This window comes from Numida meleagris, chromosome 7, assembly GCF_002078875.1.
Source record: "Numida meleagris isolate 19003 breed g44 Domestic line chromosome 7, NumMel1.0, whole genome shotgun sequence".
In the NCBI taxonomy this organism is placed as follows: Eukaryota; Metazoa; Chordata; class Aves; order Galliformes; family Numididae; genus Numida; species Numida meleagris.
Genome location: NC_034415.1, coordinates 8,508,081 through 8,524,761, shown reverse-complemented (window position 1 = coordinate 8,524,761; position 16,681 = coordinate 8,508,081). Strand labels below are relative to the sequence as shown.

The window sequence follows — 16,681 nt, the reverse complement described above, 5'->3', positions numbered from 1 at the left end:
TCAGGTGTGCTGTACAGAAGTGCAGCACCAGGAGCTTGTTTCTTTATCCAAGAACCATGCTGCACTGAACACACGGTCCTGATTTAGGAAACGTGTCTGTCTCCTCTATCAGATTGTGTAGCAGTTTCAGAGTGTCCATGGAAATGTGTTTGCACAATAATTTCCTAAAGCGTGCTTATTGAAATGTGTGTGCCATGTTTTGTATTTCATGTCGTTCTCCTCCCTTTGAGGTTACTTGAAGGAGACAAGTTAAGAGGTGGGGAATCACTTGATATGAGAGCCTTTTCCTGTTCTAGATAGGCTTCTAGAATACATCATAAGGAACTAGAAGCATTTGGAAAAACAAAAGTTCATGTAGACTATTTTCCCCTTCTATTACCATCTTTTTTCCACCATAACTTAAGGCAGAGATCTTAGTTTTAACTTTACCTTTGCCGTGTCCTTCTTTAATCTGTTTTTCTGAACACTTTGCACAGATATTCAGAAACATCTGAGCTGTGTTAACATGATCTAGATTCTGGCTTTTGTAGTTGTGCTTGAGGAGAACAGAGAGTCGTGCAAAGACCCAAGTACCCGGTGGTAGATGGGGAAATAAACCATCAGTTTCAAAGAAATTGCTGCAAGAGCTGCTTATTTATAGAAGAATGCTTTTCCTTTGCCTTTCTGTTTCATGTTTGAATGTAGATTTTTTTTTTACTGTATATTTGGAAAGATTTAGAATGTGTACTTGCAGTTTCAGCTGCAATAATTTAACTTGTTTAACCTGTCATGTTAGTTACCCAGTCTGTAAAATAGTGCAGTGCCAGTCTTCCAATGGCATCGAGTGGGGTGAAGCTCCATCACCACTGTAGGGCTTCTAATGGAGCGGCAATTCCTTGTGTGTGTGTGCATTTATTTATTAATTAGATCAGTTTAAGATTCATCTTTCTGAACATTCTTGGCCCCTCTTGCAGTTTTTCAGTAAACCTCTCCTGCTGCACAGTGATGAATTTCATATTTGCGTGCATTTCATTTGATATCTCATTTTGGTGGCAGCTTAAACCTACAAAACTTGCCTTGACTCAAAGTAGGAACGAGTGCTTGTGCAGTGTGCTTGGCTTAGGCAATGGTGCCACTGCTGTTACTTCTGCCTTAGTGGCAGGAAGTCACGTTACACTGCTGCCTGCCCTGCTGGGTGCTTTTCTGAAAGAATGGAAGTAACCATTGCATTTCCTACACATCTGTACCAGTGTCCTGCTGCTCAACTTGATGAAGCTTGTAATAAGCTTGGTCTTAGCAAGCTTGTTTCTGAATGTTATCTTTTGTTCCACCTTGTGTAGTGACTTACCAACGTACTGTTTTACCTTCCAAGTGAGTTCTCTTATCTGTCATATCTGTCACTGTTTGTGACCCTGCGTCACTTATGTTCACCTGGAAAAGTTCCCAGAGTGACTTTAAGGTCTAATTCCCTCTGCTTTGTCCATGAAATACTGATCCCATGGCAAAGCCTGCATTAGTACCAGGTCTTCAGCTCATCTTTGAGATAATTTTTGCCTAAGAAATGTAATAAGTTTCATACGCACCTTGTTTCAGATAACACAGCTGTTAATCCAGTTTAGTGGTGAGCTGTGGGTCCTGGGGTTTTTTTGGCTGTGCTGTTGGTTGTTCCAGACTTCTTTGGGAGGTTGGAGAGTTGCTCTGTTCAGCTCTGCAATTTATTTATTTTTAATGATGTACAACAGAATTGGGCTTCCTTTTAGCAAGCTCTGAGGATTTACTGGAATGGCTGTAACAGTTCAAACGTTCTTCCCTTGTTTCCCTGCAGGATCATGCCTATCCAGCTGATGAACTCATGCCTTTAACTTGTCGTGGACGAGTGCGGGGTCAGGAGCCAAGTCGTGGGGACGTGGATGATGCCCTGGGAAAGTCAGTGTTGGAAACACTTACTGCCACATCTAAACCTCTAGGAATCTATGTACAGCTCGCAGCCCGTAACACTCACTGGTTCAGTCGACGTGCCCAGACAGTTATTTGTTGAAAAAGATTCTGTGGGGGCATGCAGATCAGTAGTTTGTCTCAAAAGTTCTCCTGTGAAGGGAGAAAAAAAGCAATTGGAAAGAAAAACAAAGTTGTTTAACTTCTTCCAGTTAGGAAGAAATGGTTTTTCTGTTCCTCCCGTGATGTTAACTGACGTGGGTTTGTACCTTCATCAGGAAAAGAGAATGGGCTGCTGATCAAGATGCAAAGATAATTTAAAAAAAAATTATTCTGCAAGTGTTTTCTGTAGCAGAGCTGTCCAAGTGTGAGCTCCCATCTGTAGAATTAGTGAATGTAACTACTAAGTAGGGGTTATAAGGGTTAATTATCAGCTGCACAGAACAGTAAGCTGCTATCCATTATGCTGGCCCTATAAGTGATACTTAAAATGCTTTCTTTAGCAGAAAGCTCTCTGAAAACATAATTAGTCAAATGTTCATCACGTGTGTGGTAGCCTGAGGCCCTTAACTGAGTATAAACCATTACTTCAGACATGGAAATCCTTCCTAATTTTTCTCTTAAGATAAATTGTAATATTAAGTACTGATCCTTTAGCCAACAAAACGTAGAATTAAAGCACTGTTTTTCTCCAAGCTGAATTGAGCAATCAGAGCCACAACTGAATTTCTCTAAGTGTTTGTAATAGATTTTTTTCCACAAGTGTTGTCTGAATGCAGGCAGTTTATGTTCCTAAAGCAAATACTTCAAAACAAATAGCAGAATAGCATTAATTAACGCCAAAGTGCTTTAAGTACAACTCCTAATGCATTGTATGCTGTTGTCTGTAACATTTTGGTTATTTTTGATTACGTAGAAAACTTAGTCTGCAAATTCCTGTGTAACCTTGCCATCTTTAAAACTGCATGGATTGGCCTTGGAGGTATTGAGAGAGATGAGTGATGAGAAAGAAGTGTCACAAACTTGTATTTTTAATCTGGCCGTTCATTTTAATGAGCTTATTACACAGTGAAAATACCTCTCAGTCCTGTGGTTGCATTGAATGGTTCAAATACTTATACTACTGCATACATACCAATTTATGGTCCTAATAATCAGCTATATTTTTAGTCTTTGGATTTCTTTTATAATTGTTTTTCTTGCCAGCTGTCTCATCAGTTGTGTTCTGCACTGTTCTTTGCAATCACCATGCAGTTTTGCAAAGAGAAGTCACAGGATGAAACAGTTGGTTCATATGCTAGAAATTCTTTTCCATGAGTGCTATGTATCCGTTAACTTAAGTGCGACTTGATAATAGTGTTTAGCCAAACATCCACCCAACTTAGCGTGCACTGACCAGGCCCAGAGAAGAATAAGGGATTAGGATGAGCCTTGTTGCAATGCTCCTTCTGCAAACAGCATGCATCCTGCTGCACTTGGGCACCACGTGTCACTTAAAAGCCTTTACATCCCATGCAAAATTACAGAACAAAAGAACGTTTTCCTTATTCTTTCACCACTTAGTCAAACACTGAGTTTGACTGCAGCAAATGGTAGTTTTTTTTTTTCCTGAAATAGATCTATGGAACAGTTTCTGAGAGGAGAAAATGAGTTTGGACTGACTTCGTGATCTTTCTAAATAAATAAACCTTTTTATTATTTCATTTAATAAGTCAGCATTCTTCTTTTTAAAAAGAAAAGGTAGGGGGAAGAGGTTGAAAAAGGCTTTGAACAATGATGGGTCTCTTTTTCAGTAGATTTTACTGGAGAATAGAAATAAAAACATTTCTGCTTACAATAGTTTTGAAAGCTTTGCAGTAGGAATCTTTATAAGCCTCATTTGTTCCAGTGGGCTCCCATTCTGACCAATGAAAAGGGAAGAAACTTAAGTATTGGCAGGATGTTAATTTTGGTTCTTCTGTGGTATTGCTTTTAAAAATTGCTATTAAATGACTTAATTTTTAAACGCACAGGTTTATAATAAATCCATTTTACTTCTTACTTCATAGGTTCTCCCTGACCTTGATTGACACCTTGGACACTCTTGTGGTAGGTTTGATTTGTTGGCAAAGTTGGGTGAAGCAGAAATACTGCCTTCCAGTGTTCAGACTCAACTGGAGATTAGCTTTGTTTAAAAAAGAGATGGTATATACACCTTCATCACCTGTGATCTTCAGCCATCTGTTGGAAGTGGCCACTGCTGTAGAACTTCCAAGTGCTGTGATGATGGTGGTTGGAATTCATTGCAAGAATACTAGAACGCTTCCTCCATATTTCACTGGTGCTTTATCTTTTCTTGGGCTATATCTTCATAAAAATGTATGCAAGTTTTTTTTTTTTTTTTTTTTTTTCAATTATAGTTTAAAGCAACGTGCTTACATGGAGGTGAACACCTCTAATACCAGCTGAGGTGGTTTGTTTGTTTTAATTGCATGCACATGTTCCCTGGATGAATTTGCAGGGACTTAAATCTGTATTTAAGGAGTGCCCCCTGGGCACACGTGGCCACAGCCTCTTTCTAAAAGATGCCAGTTGTCAATATAGTACTTTTGGTTAGACTTCAATCCCTCTTTGGTGTATCTTGCAGTCATAAAACAGATTTTGGAAGTTAGGAGTAGTTTTGGGCCATTCACATCTCCCAGCAAACAAATCTAAAGCCCTGAAAATCCTGACGGCACTGACTTGGCGTGTGAGTCATGTAATGCTCCTCTTCCGACAGCTCCTCTCCTCATGATCTGCTGTGAGATGACCTTTGGCTGTTCTTGAATCACAAATGTTGAAAATGCAGAGTCTGTTACTCTTGGATTATTGGGTTTTATTCTTTTCTTGTCTTAGGGCAGGATTAATACTTGTTGGATTTAAAGGCGCTTACGGTAATGAATTGGATAAGTCACAAAAGTTCTTACAGCTGGATTTAAAAAGTCAGTGTGAAAGAAAACCTGCAGGAAGTGCTGGAGCTGTTCTTCAGGCTAAAGGAGAACACTGCTGGGAGGAGGAAGAGTGGGAGGACAATTCACTGAGCTTAGGATGTGGCTTAGACAGGAGGCTTTTGCAGACTGGAGGCATGGGAGCGGTCCGGCCTCTTCTTGCACTGTTGGTGCAGTCCCAGCCTGCAGCCACTGCATCTTGGTGCACTGCAGCTCTGATCTGGGATAGGGGAGGGAACACACAAACCTCTGGGTAATAGTTAAGGTACATTCTTAGCAGCTTTGTTCTTTGCGTAATGCTTTTGTTCGCCGCCTTCTCTCTCATAAGAAAAGCAATAATAATAATGTCTGCTCACACTGTATCAGAGCACAGCCAGAATAGCAGTGTAAGGCATCTTGAAATGCTTTCCTTTTTCAACTGTTGCTCTTGTTCTTCCACACTGTGTGACTGCGTAAGCTGTGCTGGAACCTAAACACTTGGTTGCGTTTGTATTCCAGGTGTTAAATAAAACCAAAGAGTTTGAAGAGGCTGTAAAGAAAGTAATCAAGGATGTTAATTTAGATAACGACATAGTCGTATCTGTCTTTGAAACCAACATAAGAGTCCTTGGGTGAGTAACTTCCACGTTTTCAGAATTCTTTACAACTCTTATTTTTAGTTAAATGTCTTCAGGGCATTTCCTCTGTTCTTTAAGGCGTGTTCCTCTGTGCTGTGTCACCTCAGTTAAAACAGTTGTTCCTTTGTCAGTTAGCATAATTCAACGCCTGCCCTGAGGAGGGTTTTAAAATGCTAGGCAGGAATCAGTGCAGTGGTACTGAATCAAGCTGACCCCATCTGACTGCTGCAGGCGCAGCTTCTTTGATTAAAAAGAGCCTATGTGTGCTGAAGGAGCAGTGTTTTGTTGTAATGGAAGCAGTCGTAAAGATTGCACTGCTCGATACTTGGTTTAATGGAGCATTTCAGTGCTATTTCTGTACTCAGGGGAGGAAGTTATTTCAGGTTGGAGGGGACCTGTGGAGGTCTCCAGTCCAACTTCCTGATCAAAGCAGGTTAGCTTTATGCTATGTGCAGTGAGAGATGCTAGCTGTCTTGACCAGCTGTGGATGAATCGGTGATTCATCGATAGCTTGGGAGAGTCCTGACCAGTAAGAACTGCTCTCAAAATACTGACAGCTCATCTTGACTGTATTTGCATCTGCTCAGCCTTCCTGAAAGTTGTGAACACAAGCCCATTTATTTACATAGCCATCTACCTCATAGAAGCTGCTGCAGTGCTGTTTAGATGGATGTTGAGCTGTGGATGTTTTCTCTTGTGTTTAGTGGTCTCCTCGGTGGGCATTCCGTGGCAATTATGCTGAAAGACAAAGGTGAATACATGCAGTGGTACAACGGCGAACTTCTGCACATGGCAAAGGAGCTGGGCTACAAGCTTTTACCTGCCTTCAACACCACTAGTGGTCTCCCTTACCCAAGAGTAAGTTCTGTGCATTCTGCAGTTCAGAAGTACTTCCATCAGCAACATTTTTGTTGTTCTAATCTCAGTTTCTGCAATCATTTGCACGTGTATTAAGTATATGGAAAAAAAACCCACAGCTTTAGGTGCTCTTAACCCCAGCTCTGACAGTTCTAATATACACTGTTGTGTGTAAATAGCACATACACAAATCTTGTCTCATTGCTGTCTGCTGATTTCTTGCTCCTGTAGCCAGCAGCAAGTAGCTGAGAGTAATTTTTGTTTTGGCACATCTCTCTCAGCCAGTGAAAGAGGAACCTGCACGTGAACACAGAACTGGTTCATCTTCATAGTTAACATCTGATTTTTTTTAAGAGGGCAGATGTAACTGGGAAGCTGTAATTAGAAACAGTTAACATAAAATCTGTCGTCATATTCAAACAAAGCACGGAACGTGTTCTTTGAATGACAGATTCAGATTCAGGGCATCAACATTTTTCTGCTGAAAAGGTCTAATGCAAAATGTTCAGTGTTTCTCCATATTCTGGTGAGGTGGCCCTCTCCTGAATGTGCCTGGTACAAAAGCAGGCCCATCTGCTGGTACTCCCTGCAGCCACCAGTACTGAGATCTTTGCAAAGCTTAGCTCCAGGAGCACTTCTGATGTTCTCAGTTGGGGTTTTCAGGTAAATAAATTGCTAGAACTTTATGTTCAGAGTGGTATTCTTGAATCAAATGTCTTAGTTGTGGATAATTTTACATGCGTGTTTGAGGTGGCAGCATGTGGTGAAGCGGAGCAAAACTAAAGGTGGGGGTTGTGGTCTCTTTTTGTCTTGGAAAATGCATGGATCTAGTCACTCTACGGATGGGAATGTGAATTCTCTCGACACGGGTGTAAACTCTTGCAGCCAGTAAAAATAAAGGTAATAATCTCTGCTTTTCTCTAGGTTAATTTAAAGTTTGGTGTAAGACATCCAGAAGCACGAACAGGAACAGAAACTGATACCTGCACAGCTTGTGCAGGTACCTTGATCCTTGAGTTTGCAGCCTTAAGCCGATTCACAGGAACATCGATATTTGAGGTTTGCTTGTTTTGCTCTCTTGGCTTTGGGGGGTTTTAGGCATTCGTTCATTTTGTTACATTTCTGTAATTTTGAATGGGTGCGTATCTCAAAGTGTCCTGCAGGAAAAGTCTTCATGCGTTCAGGTTTGTGTTTTGGGGCTTTTTTCTAACAGTGTTCGTTTGACTTTCTTAAAAACTTAAAGTGATTTTGTTTGAAAGTAATTATAATAATGCAGAAGTAAACAACCAGTCACCTGAAGGTGTTAGCTGAAGGATGCTGTTTATGTAGTGTAGAGATAGAGGGGTCAGGGCAAGCAACAGGAGAAGTGACCCTTTGCATGAAGGTCCAAGAGATATTTGTATCTGAAAATGCAACTTAAAAAAGGAAAATTAATCACTGTTCTGATACTTTTGCCACATATCCTGCTAGTAATTGGCATTCTGCAGGCATTTGTGCACTGCCCTTCTTTGAACTGTCTCTTAGTGCCTGTCTAGGTAATGTGCTCACTCAATTTGAATGCTTGCCATTTTGTTGAGATTTACTGTTTGGTAGTTAGTAAACACCTCTTGCTCAGGTTAAATTATAGTCTCTTTAGAGATTCGGTGAGTCCAAGAATACTAAGCAGTCACTGCAGATAATAATGAATCTTTTAGTGTGGTAGGAAAACTCAATTTTGAAATTCTGGGGTAAGCTTTGTCTTAACGGTATTTTTCCTGTTTTCTTTGTCACAAAGCAGGAAAGATTGAAATAGTAAAAGAATAATATGTCCCTTTTAATGAAGAACAGGAATCATGAAACTATCAGCGGTGTGGTTTTGCGCTGTACATTAAGGAGTGTATTTTTAGAAGTGCCTCAATTGCTACAGTCCCAGTGAAGCTGTGCAACACCTGTCTGGGGGTTTAATGTCAGCAGAAAGCTAATGACGCTTTTTGAGGTTATGGGTGGTGGTTTTTTATTCTAAAGAAAGCAGGCTCTTTCAGATTCAGATTTATTTGTGATCTTTCAGTACGGGCCTGCCATAACTACTTACATCAAACGTGGACTGAACGTGCTGCAACTTAAGCATATGTAACATCTCACTGGATTTTATAATTTTGTTAGAAACATCTTAATAGTTCACAGCATCTTAATTTCAGTAGGCAAAAGGGTAACAGTCTTTACCTATGTTCTTCTGTAGCTTCCTTTTAACGAGTTTGCTGTTGTTGCAGGAATACGCACGGAAAGCGCTGGACTTCATTTGGGAGAAGAGGCAGCGCAGCAGCAATTTAGTGGGTGTTACAATTAATATTCACACTGGAGACTGGGTCCGCAAAGGTGTGTGTTATTCAGAGTCCAGACTCAGTGTCAGCAGGTGGTTTGGGGCAAGGAAAAAATGTTGGCCATTCTTCCCCCTCTATGTTTATGTAGGCTGTTTTAAAATGTGAATGGGGTGAGCACTTGGAGTTGCATACTTGGGAGCAAGAGGAACCTGCTAAACTGAAGCCTGCCTTTCCTCTGAAAGTGTTCTTTGGTTGAGAAACTAGTTTTCTTTGTTTCAAGGGCGTTCTCTGATTCACTTCAATGCTGAGATAGGAATACCTTGAGATAACACTTTGAGATGCTACTGTAAATACACAGTGAAAACACAAATGGAACTGTGGTTGTATATGGCAGTCAGTAGAAATATTTTCCTAAGAGAAAAGTGCAGCCAGCTTAAATGCATGTCTGTTTGTGTTATTATGTGTATTGATATTACAAAGCCTTTAGTGTAGGCATACAGTATTGTATATCTGCATCCATCCACCCCTTAACTCTAGTTACAAACAGCTTTTCCTTTTACTGAAAGTGTCTTTAAAATCAGAATGAAGCCATGTGAAAACACTAGAGTAGCTACTTAAAGTAAAACCACCTTTTCATTTTCTGCTGTTTCTAGACAGTGGAGTTGGAGCGGGAATAGATTCCTATTATGAATATTTATTAAAAGCCTACGTCTTGCTGGGAGATGACAGTTTCCTGGAAAGATTTAACACGGTAAGTTAACACCTTGCTCAGGGTTGTTCCTCCTGTGCTGGCTAATTTAAGGCTAACTGTGTTGTCGGTCATCTGTGCTGTAAGTCATTTGTTAGCCTGTGATCTTTAGCAGGATTTCTGTGACTTCTGATGTCTGTGGTGCCAGCTCTTTTTAATGAGTTTGTGCTAATCTTGGTGGATCTATCCCCTCAGCAGCTACTTTGACCCCAGCTAATGAAGGTAGGAATCTTCTGGACCTTTTTCCATGTTTCCAGTACAGGAGAACCTGTATTTCAAGATTGCCTTGGATAGTATAATACTGAAAAGGTTTCTTTAAAACAATGAAAGGGCTTCTTGTTACAAATCATGGTACAACTTCTTTCTGTCCTGGAGCAATGAAAATCTAAAAATCAAAACCCGAATCTTCCATTGCGTTGCAGACCCTAAGGCCCAGCAGACATTAAGTATATTTACTTAGATTACTAAATTTGTGAGGTTATTCACTAACTTCCTTCTTTTGAAAATAGAGATATTCAATAAAAACAGTTTTACATCTTAAAATCATAGAGTCATTAAGATTGGAAGAGACCTCAAAGACCATCCCATCAACCATCCACCTGCCACCAGTACTGCCCACTAGACCATGTCCCTGGGTACCACATCTGCCCTTTCCTTAAACACCTCCAGGGATGGTGACCCCCCCCCCCCCAGCTCCCTGGGCAGCCCGTGCCTAACTGCTCTTTCTGGATATTAGGAAGAATTTATTCTCAACCTGAAGTGTGATAGCTACTTGTTTACCACCTGGCTGCTGAGTATCCCTTTCTGTGTGTATGTTACTTGGAAAATGTGACTTGAATTGCATGCGTGATAGTGTGGAGCATTGCAATACCTGCTACCCATTTTGCTTGTGAAACTTGAAACTCATGTGCATTGCCAAATGCAGTAATGATTGGGAGTGTCGTGCTTGTCCTTCCACTGACATAGAATGCCATAGGCTTGTTTATATAAATCTGTCTTTTAGATTGTGTTGATAATATAAGCTTGTTATTTTCCTGTTATTTGTCAGCACTATGATGCCATAATGAAATACATTAGCCAACCACCTCTCCTTCTTGATGTTCATATTCATAAACCAATGCTAAATGCTAGGACCTGGATGGATTCTTTGCTAGCTTTCTTCCCAGGATTGCAGGTAATGTTTGAAAACCCGTGTATGGACTAATTTTAATAAGAATTAGTAATTTGGTTTGCAAAAACACTGAATTGAGATTTCTGTACTCAATTTCTATGCCGTGATGCAAATTGGTGTGCATCAAGAAAAGCACGTCCATATGATTCTCACCCTTTGCTCCTGTAAACACTTGAATTAAATTGCCTTTTTAGAAGTCTAGAGACAGGTTTTCTGGTTTATTTGCCAGTTACATCTTCAAGACAAACTAAATCTTGTCTCCACCACAGCTGTCTGAATATAGTAAAGATCCTTTCTGTACGCAGGCAGAAGTCTTCGTGAGCTCAGTGGTTTGCTTAAAAGATTCTTAAGGAATATCAGTGTCTTAGAGTGAAAGAGGGTAATGCTTACAGTGTGCATCTGCTGCAAATGTAGATATCGGTGTGCAGCACGAGTGTGCCTAAATTCAAATATTATTTGTACGTGTGGTAAGTTTGTGTCAATTTTGTACTGAATTTTAGGTATTGAAGGGTGATATTAGACCTGCTATCGAAACTCATGAGATGCTGTATCAAGTTATAAAGAAGCATAACTTCCTTCCTGAGGTAAGGTGGTTGGGTTTTGATCATGAAAATAAATTCTTACCTTAATTTGAACAGTGTCAGATATCCATTTGAAACAGTAGTAGGTTATGTGCCCTTAAAACCAGAGGCTCACTTCCACGATGTTCTCATGCAATTTACAGTTCTACTGACAGTTGTTTTGGAGATGAATTATTGTCATTTAGCTAGGCAGTAATTAGCACGGTAATAATTATTAATAGTTGCTGAGACTTAGTATTACAGCCTTCCAAAATTGCATGTTGAAAGGAGACAAAGTCAAAGTTTCTGTAAGCACGTGTGGTTGTAGCTGCTTAGTGACATAATGGCATTAATGCTAAAGATCTTTTGCTAGTGCTTTGTACTTAGAAAGGGGATTTTGGCAGATCTCCTAGTGGTGTGTAAGCCAGTATGCCATACCCTTTAGCAAAGACATGGTTTAACCCTAGTATGAACCAGTAATTAATGTAATCTGTCACAGAAATGTCAGTGGTTATTGAGAGTGAATGCATAGAACAGGGAACTTTTAGGTAACTGCCCTCTGGTCTCTGGCATTTCTTATGTTAGAAACAACTGCTTACAACCTGTCAGTCTGCAGTGACACTTCAATGTAGTGGAAGTGTCAGGTGGAAGGTGTGTTTGCAGACACCGTACTCTGTAACAACCCTGCATCAGGCTTCTCTGCCTGGATTGCAGCAGTGTGCTTGTGCAGATGGAAGAGACTGAAGGCTGCGTGCTCCCTGCTGGGACTGGAGCTGTCAGCTGGCTCCTGTTGCCTCCTGAGAGCCCTGCAGGACTGCACGGGCTGGGTGTTTCTCAAGAGGCTGGATGGTGTCAGGATTCCAGTGCTGACACAGCTTAATCTCATTTGTGCTGAATGTGCGAGAGCCCTGTGGTAGGTCTTGACCTGAAGCGTACTGACTAACTGCATGGAGCTTCCTGTGGCATCCCGAGGTTGATACTGGGCCTTCAGTCCTCCACTGGTGTACTGTAGTTGTTGTAATGCAGTTAACGTGCAATTCCACTGTTTGGTTTTATTCTTGCATTTATTTCTGACCGTTTCTTTGCTGTTGTTGGTTGGCTTTTTTTTTGGGGTCTTCCTCAGGCTTTCACGACAGACTTCAGAGTTCACTGGGCTCAGCATCCTTTAAGGCCTGAATTTGCTGAGAGCACTTACTTCCTGTATAAGGTAAAATCGCTTTCATTCTCCTGACTTTTGGTTGCCTATCCTTGCACCTAGGATTTTGTTGTTTTGTTTCAGTTACAACGCTTCCAGACTGAAGCATTATTGGTATCAAAAATTGTTCTAGAAATGTTGCTTTATACGCCTAGAATTAAAAAGAAAGACATTAAAAATGCGGTCTTTTGACATTTAAAGTTATTTGGGGTTTCTTGAGCTCTCTCAGAGATCTTCTGGAAACTCGAGAACAAAAAACGCTTTGTAATTTACAGAGCTGCAACCTAATGTCTTGGACTTGTGTGAGCATTTTCATGTGCTTGTCTGCATATCTGCAGAAAGTGACAGTGTATCTGAGGTCCCCTTTGTGGTTGCTGAGTGCAGTTGAGAAATTAGGCCTTACTGGTGTCTAGGAAGCTATGGAAGTAATGTTATTAAGGCTAGGAAAATGAAAACTGCTAAGTGTATGGTAAGTCTGAGTGCACCTATTTGTTTTCTGCTGTTTTAATAGGCTACAGGGGATCCTTACTATCTAGAAGTAGGAAAAACACTCATTGAAAACCTAAACAAGTATGCAAGAGTACCTTGTGGGTTTGCTGCAATGAAGGACGTTCGTACAGGAAGCCATGAAGACAGGTGAAAACATTTTTTTTTGTTGTTTAAATCCAGTTATCCATTTTTGTCAAAGTCTGTAAACTGTTTCAGTAGTTCTATAGATTCAGTTACATGAGAATATAGCTTAATAACCTTTCATTTCAAGCACACTTTCATTAGGCTTGGGGTAACAGCTTGATTTCAAATGAGATATACTTAAAAAATAAAAGTTTATTAGAAGAGACTGATTTGTTTTTGCTGTAACACCGTCTTTTACTGAGCATTAATTGAGTCAGCACATTGAATATAGCTTTCTTTGAAGTGAAAGGAACGCTGCTGGATTAAGGTTCAGTAACAATAGTCATGAAGACTTCAGAGGTGGAGCAAAATGGGTATTTCTTAACTGACGTTTCAGAGCAGTGCGTGTTTTCTGATAAGGCCTTTGTTTTTTTTTCCATAGAATGGACTCTTTCTTTCTGGCTGAGATGTTTAAATATCTTTACCTGCTGTTTGCTGATAAGGAAGACATGATTTTTGACATAGAAGATTATATATTCACTACAGAAGCTCATCTATTACCGCTTTGGCTTTCCACTACAAACCAAACCATCTCTAAAAAAAATACAGTAAGTAACAACTCAGATTTCCATCAGTTCTAAGGGGGCTTTGGAGCAGTTCCCTTTTTCTGAGAGGAAATGGAATAAAAATCATAGTGTGAAGTAGTGCACTGGTTTTGACAATGTTGCCTGTGAACTGCTTCATTCTATGAACAGTGACAGTCACATGTGTATGAATAATATTCCCGTAATCAGACCACAGAGTCTTGAGGAAAAAAGTTGTGGAATATTAGCAATATTTCAGAAGAATCGATCTCTCTGGTTGTACAAATTCTAAACACAGTATGATATTTTTCTTCATATCTATTTTCTTTTAATTTTCTAAAGTTATAGCAACGTTCCTAGGTTCTTTTATGACACAGACTCTGCAAATTGTCAAAGTTTTTTCCTGAGGCTGCTGCAAATCTACTTTGACAAGATGCACTTAGAGCTTTGGAGATGTTCAGTTATTCCAATCCATCTGATACGCCTCTGTTGTGTACATTTAAGAACATAAATGGATTTATAAATCAGTTCTACCTTCCAAGATGTCCTGTGGTATTCAGACTGTGCCCTGAAGAATCATGGAAAGACTGCTCTTTGAGTCTCATGTCCAGTAAGGTGGTAGAGTTAATCTTACAGAATTAAAATACTACTGGTTAGCCAAAGCAGTGAGTGAGAAAATGAACGGGAGGGTGTGTAGGACTTTGGGGATATGAATCCCTTTATTTTAGTAAACACTTTTATGGAATCTAGCATTTGAAATTGAAAACTTTTTTAAATGACTTGCTCATAACATCCAGTGTTGGTAATGCATTTCATGGGCTATGGAGCTGGTTTTCTTTTCATCTTTTTTTTTTTTAATGTTCTGTGATGGTGGAAGTCCTGCACTCTTTGAAGCGTTATGTGCTTGAACATTTATCATCTCTTATCTTTGAGTTTAGGAAACAGGGGGCTGTGAAGGGATTTCAGATGGATTTAAAAGGGATGCCGTGTGCACCTGTAGTGTAACTTCACGCTTTGCCTTTTTCTATTTCTTTGGTTGACTGATGTGATCAACGTTTTTCAAACTGTGCACAGAGTTCTTTGAAGGCTCTGAAAGACAATTTTACATAACTTTCATCCCCAGCATGAGAAGGTGATTACTTCTGAGGAGCTCAGCATTCCCACAGTGGATGCTCTGTGAAGTGCTGGCCTAACATATGTAGTGTTTTGAGAACAGGAAACGTTCAGGAAGAGGATAGAATAACTTACTCAAATGCAGTTTACTTAAGCTTGAAGTCTAAACTACAAGTATGACACAAAACTGAGGTTCTACAGGAAATGGTGCTGATAACATGCATGAAATGTACCCTGGTGGAAGAGGATCAGGCCTGGGGACACCTGGGCAAACCATGTTCCTGCATCCTTGGGCTCCAGTGGGGTGCTCCACAAAGTGCTGAGGGAGCTGGCAGAACGATCCTGCAGGATGTCTTGAGAGTCTGTGAAGGTGTTTCACTTTATTATGGAACTTATCTGATGGGATGAAAAAAAAAAAAGAAGAAAATGAATATGTAAATTTATGATTAATATAAACACAGTGCTGCTAAGTTGAAATGGCTGTGAGATAATTGGTAGTAGCAACCCGACATCCTGTTGTGGTTTTTTTTTTCTCATAAACAGGAAAGGTCATACCCTAGTGTGCTGCAGCTTGCAGAGTGCTACGAGCCTTCTTTCTTAAGTGATGCCTACTGTTCATCACATTAAGAGGATAGCTGCTTTAAAGTGTTTCTTCCAGTAAGCTAATAGCCTTTTAGATCTTGTTTTTTTTTAGGAAACCTCTGAATATTTGGTTTTAATTAAATGTGTTGTAAATAGGGGTTCTTTAAAGTAAATAAATACTACCTTAATTTTAAGTGGAAAGATTAACTTACCAGTTATCCAATGCAAAACTAAGAGAAGACTGAACACGGCTCCAAATCCTCCACATTAGGTGGACTCTTGTTTTCTTTCTATATAACCTGTTTAAACTTTATGGTACGTGAGTATTATTTTATGAATGAAGTCGTCTCCTACAACACTATTTAGAACATCTTTTTATTCAAAGGAGAGATGGGACTGTCTTAGTAATACAAAGCAAGAATTACCAAAGGCTTCAGACAGATTGAGGCACTACCAAATGAAGTTGTAATTGTTTCTTCTAGTTGTCCAGCACCAAGAACAGGGGCACGAGCTGTCATGAGCAGGCTTCAGGAGTCCTGTTTGCAGGTTGGCAATAAACTGCTTCTGCCAAAAAAAAAAAAAATAAATCTAGAAGCTGGATGCAAGACTGGCAAATTGGAAATTAGAGCTGATGTGTTTATCCTCAAATGGGATTGTGGTGCACTGGTAACTTTTTCGTTGCATGAGGAAGCATGGGAGAATTATGCGTTCCTCTTTTTGGTTACTGGGTGGTTATTGCATTCAGCTGCTCTGTGCCCTGAGTACACAGGGGTAGGTCTGTTTGATTTTCTTCTTATAAAAATGTAACCTGCTTTTTAATTGGTGATCTGCACCTTCTGTTACAGACTACAGAATACACAGAGCTGGATGACAGCAACTTTGACTGGACCTGTCCGAACACTCAGATCCTCTTCCCAAATGACCCCATGTTTGCTCAGAGTATTCGTGAGCCTTTGAAAAACGTGGTGGATAAGAGCTGTCCTAGGAGTATTTCAAGAGCGTAAGATGAATGTCTTCTGTCTTCTGTTAGTATAGCAGTGACTAGAACAGTGTCTATTAGTCTCGGGAGGGAAAACTTGAGGTGTACTGGACCTTGCTGTGCTCGAGTTTGCATTCCTTCTGGCTATGGGAAAAACTAGTTCTGTTTTGTCTGACTTTTTCAACAATGCTTTGTTCATTTCCATCAGGAATTAGTGAATCTGTCAAAGCAGAAGGAGCTTTACGAGCCGTATGCACCGAGTGGGAATTGTAGCCCAGGTATTACTGTAGCCAGGAAATGCATCTCCCTGATTTGTAAAATGAATTTCTGTAGTCTCCTGAGTACTCTTTCCCATAGTAGGAAAATAGTGCTGCCGTACGTCATGGCACACGCTTTGAGGAGTTTAGGGCAGTCTGCTGAAGCTGAGGAACCTTATCCTTCTGACCACCCCTTTGACATTTATACTTAATAAGTAAAACTGC

The 16,681-nt window shown here is 40.1% G+C and overlaps 1 protein-coding gene across 1 annotated transcript in view; it reads left to right on the top strand.

The window, feature by feature from the left end:
* Positions 1-16,681, top strand: part of EDEM3 (ER degradation enhancing alpha-mannosidase like protein 3) — a 28,382-nt gene that overhangs the window by 4,050 nt on the left and 7,651 nt on the right. The window contains exons 3-15 of the mRNA XM_021405558.1: positions 1,805-1,905; positions 3,963-4,002; positions 5,379-5,491; positions 6,202-6,355; positions 7,280-7,414; positions 8,605-8,710; positions 9,309-9,406; positions 10,452-10,577; positions 11,075-11,158; positions 12,258-12,341; positions 12,841-12,965; positions 13,384-13,549; positions 16,066-16,220. Coding sequence (XP_021261233.1) covers positions 1,805-1,905; positions 3,963-4,002; positions 5,379-5,491; positions 6,202-6,355; positions 7,280-7,414; positions 8,605-8,710; positions 9,309-9,406; positions 10,452-10,577; positions 11,075-11,158; positions 12,258-12,341; positions 12,841-12,965; positions 13,384-13,549; positions 16,066-16,220 — 1,487 coding nt within the window. The remainder of the gene's footprint in view (positions 1-1,804; positions 1,906-3,962; positions 4,003-5,378; positions 5,492-6,201; positions 6,356-7,279; positions 7,415-8,604; positions 8,711-9,308; positions 9,407-10,451; positions 10,578-11,074; positions 11,159-12,257; positions 12,342-12,840; positions 12,966-13,383; positions 13,550-16,065; positions 16,221-16,681) is intronic.